This window comes from Populus euphratica, unplaced genomic scaffold (genome assembly GCF_000495115.2).
Source record: "Populus euphratica unplaced genomic scaffold, PopEup_1.0 scaffold2.1, whole genome shotgun sequence".
Taxonomy (NCBI): Eukaryota; Viridiplantae; Streptophyta; class Magnoliopsida; order Malpighiales; family Salicaceae; genus Populus; species Populus euphratica.
In genome coordinates this window covers 6,601,463-6,603,625 of record NW_011499846.1, presented here as the reverse complement: position 1 = coordinate 6,603,625, position 2,163 = coordinate 6,601,463, and the positions used below count along the sequence as shown (strand labels likewise).

Genomic DNA, 2,163 nt, shown 5'->3' with positions numbered 1-2,163 from the left:
TAAAAAGGGTAAAAAAAAAAAAAAAAAAAGAACAGGGAGAGAGAGCTGTAGGAAGAACTTTCGACTATATATATATCCACTCTCAAGCAATGTGCCATAAAATGCGTCATCAAGAGAGAGAGAGAGAGAGAGAGTAAGCTTGAAATAGTTGATAGCTAAAGAGGGAACAATATTAACCCATACAAACTGGGCAGACACCATTGCATGTAGACAGTTAATATATTATATAGCAATAAGTTAATTCACTACTAAAGGAAAAACAATGATGGAAATATTCCTGATATTTATCTGTATATATGTATTATACACAGTTGAAGGATTTGTCAAACTCCACATTTCTTTCACTTCTCTTCCATCGCTTGTTCTTCACAATATACCCAAAACCGCGTCTATTAATCTACCGACAATATTTAAACAATCGACAAAAGAAACTCAAAAAAGGGTAAAACTTATAAATTGCTAGGAACGAAAGAAATGGGATCTTCATCACTTGTTGTGCAGGTGTGATCAAAGATCCAAATCAAAAGATAAGGAAGCCTTTCCTTTCTTAGAAAACTCAGCTTGCATTGGAGCACCAGTGGGTTCCCTTACTTGGAGAGGAGGAGGGAGAGAAGAGGAAGCCAAATGAGGGGAGAGTGAATCCAATGTCCCATGTCTGATCATTGTAACCGAAGATGACGGATCATTTTGTGTAGGACACTCCATGTTTACACCAAAAAGCCTTAGCCGCTTCCCCCCAGTCTTCCCATGAACAACTGGCACTGAGTCTAACACCACTGGCACATGACTTCCTCCTTGTTCATGCACTGCCCCAATTGGAAATGTAACCGCCGGTGGCCTTAAGTAATACTGCGCAGCATTGCCATAACTAATGGTGGACGGTTGATGATAAGGATACTGATGATTATGGTGTTGATAAGGATGAATGCTGTAATTCAAATGTTGCAATTGAGGTTGCTGCATGGGTAAATTAGATTGGGGCATGGAGTACAGCCTACCCCACCGCAAGGATTGTGGATAGTGTAGCTGATTTTGGAGCTCTAAATGTGAGAATGGTGTTGGATCTGGTGCATTAGGCCTGCGTCTCCAGTCTATGAACAGACGGTGCTTGCCTGACTCACCAACACCGCGTTGGAACGACACAATATCGCCTGCGTCAAGCCTTTTCTCTTTGACAAACCTGCTCCAGCCTTTGGTCATTACATAGCTTTGACTACTATTCCAATACGAGTATCTGAACCGCCATGGCTTGCCGTTCCGGTCTTCAAAGTTCAAGAGGAGGCCTTTTTCATTCGATGAAGAATCAAGAGGGAAGTACCTCTCTGCGTGTTGCTTTGGTATAACAAGACGATTTAGTTTGCCTACATCACTTGGGGTCACTACTTTGTCAAACATGTGCTCTCTCTCAATAGACTCAGTAGCACCGCCCCCGGCATCAGTACTAGAGCTCTCACTTTCGTTGTTATTTCCCAACGATAATTCCATGAACTCTAGCTTCTTGTCAAAATTGAGAGATGGTTCTTGGGTTTTGCTATCTTGCCGTGGCTGATCAAATAAACGAGGCCACAGATTCTGGTGCTCAGGAAGAAAATTTTTGTATTTGCTAGAAGAAGATGATGTACAAGGGGAAGCAAAGGGAAGCTTACTTGACATGGCTTCCTCTTCTTCTTGTTCTTCTCTATCAAAATACCCTCTTTCTCCTCCAACAAAGTTCATGATGATCCACTTAAGAAATTCTTGAGCTTCTTATGATCGCACTAGATCTTGAATAACAGAAATCAAACAACCACAATATAAATAATGATTGAAAAGAAAGAAAGTTAAGACGGAAAAAAAAAAAGGTGGGGTGAGGACTTTATAGCGAAATGAACAAAACAAGGCCTCACCTCACCTGGTAAAGAAGATTTGGTCTCTTATTCAGAAGATTTTCTCTTTCAAAACTGTGAGGCCACAAACAAGAGAAGATAAAGGGGAGCAATCTAGCTCAGTACAAATTAACCAAAGAGTCGGTGCCTTCTTCTTTGACCAAAAAGGAGCTCTCAAAACCCTAAACAAGACAAGCCAGATGGTAATTCGGTGTTAGAATGAAAGAAAGCCAGTTGTTCATCATGTGGTTGACCTAGCTACCACAGAGGGAGAGGGGGGGGGGTTTGTTTCCAGTTT

General features: G+C 41.3%; 1 protein-coding gene across 3 annotated transcripts; it reads right to left on the bottom strand.

The window, feature by feature from the left end:
• Window positions 1–205: 205 nt before the first annotated feature.
• On the bottom strand, window positions 206–2,149 carry NGA1 (AP2/B3-like transcriptional factor family protein). Of its 3 annotated transcripts, none has more exons than XM_011041250.1 (2): window positions 1,887–2,149; window positions 206–1,763 (listed from the first exon to the last, which is right to left on the bottom strand). In XM_011041250.1, the coding sequence occupies exon 2, from the start codon at window positions 1,714–1,716 to the stop codon at window positions 508–510; it is 1,209 nt and encodes a 402-aa protein (XP_011039552.1). In that variant the 5' UTR covers window positions 1,717–1,763; window positions 1,887–2,149; the 3' UTR covers window positions 206–507. The 3 variants fall into 3 exon arrangements, with proteins under 3 accessions (XP_011039552.1, XP_011039544.1, XP_011039561.1); XM_011041242.1 differs by having other exon boundaries at window positions 1,892–2,149; XM_011041259.1 differs by lacking the exon at window positions 1,887–2,149 and having other exon boundaries at window positions 206–1,545; window positions 1,647–1,736.
• Window positions 2,150–2,163: the final 14 nt, after the last annotated feature.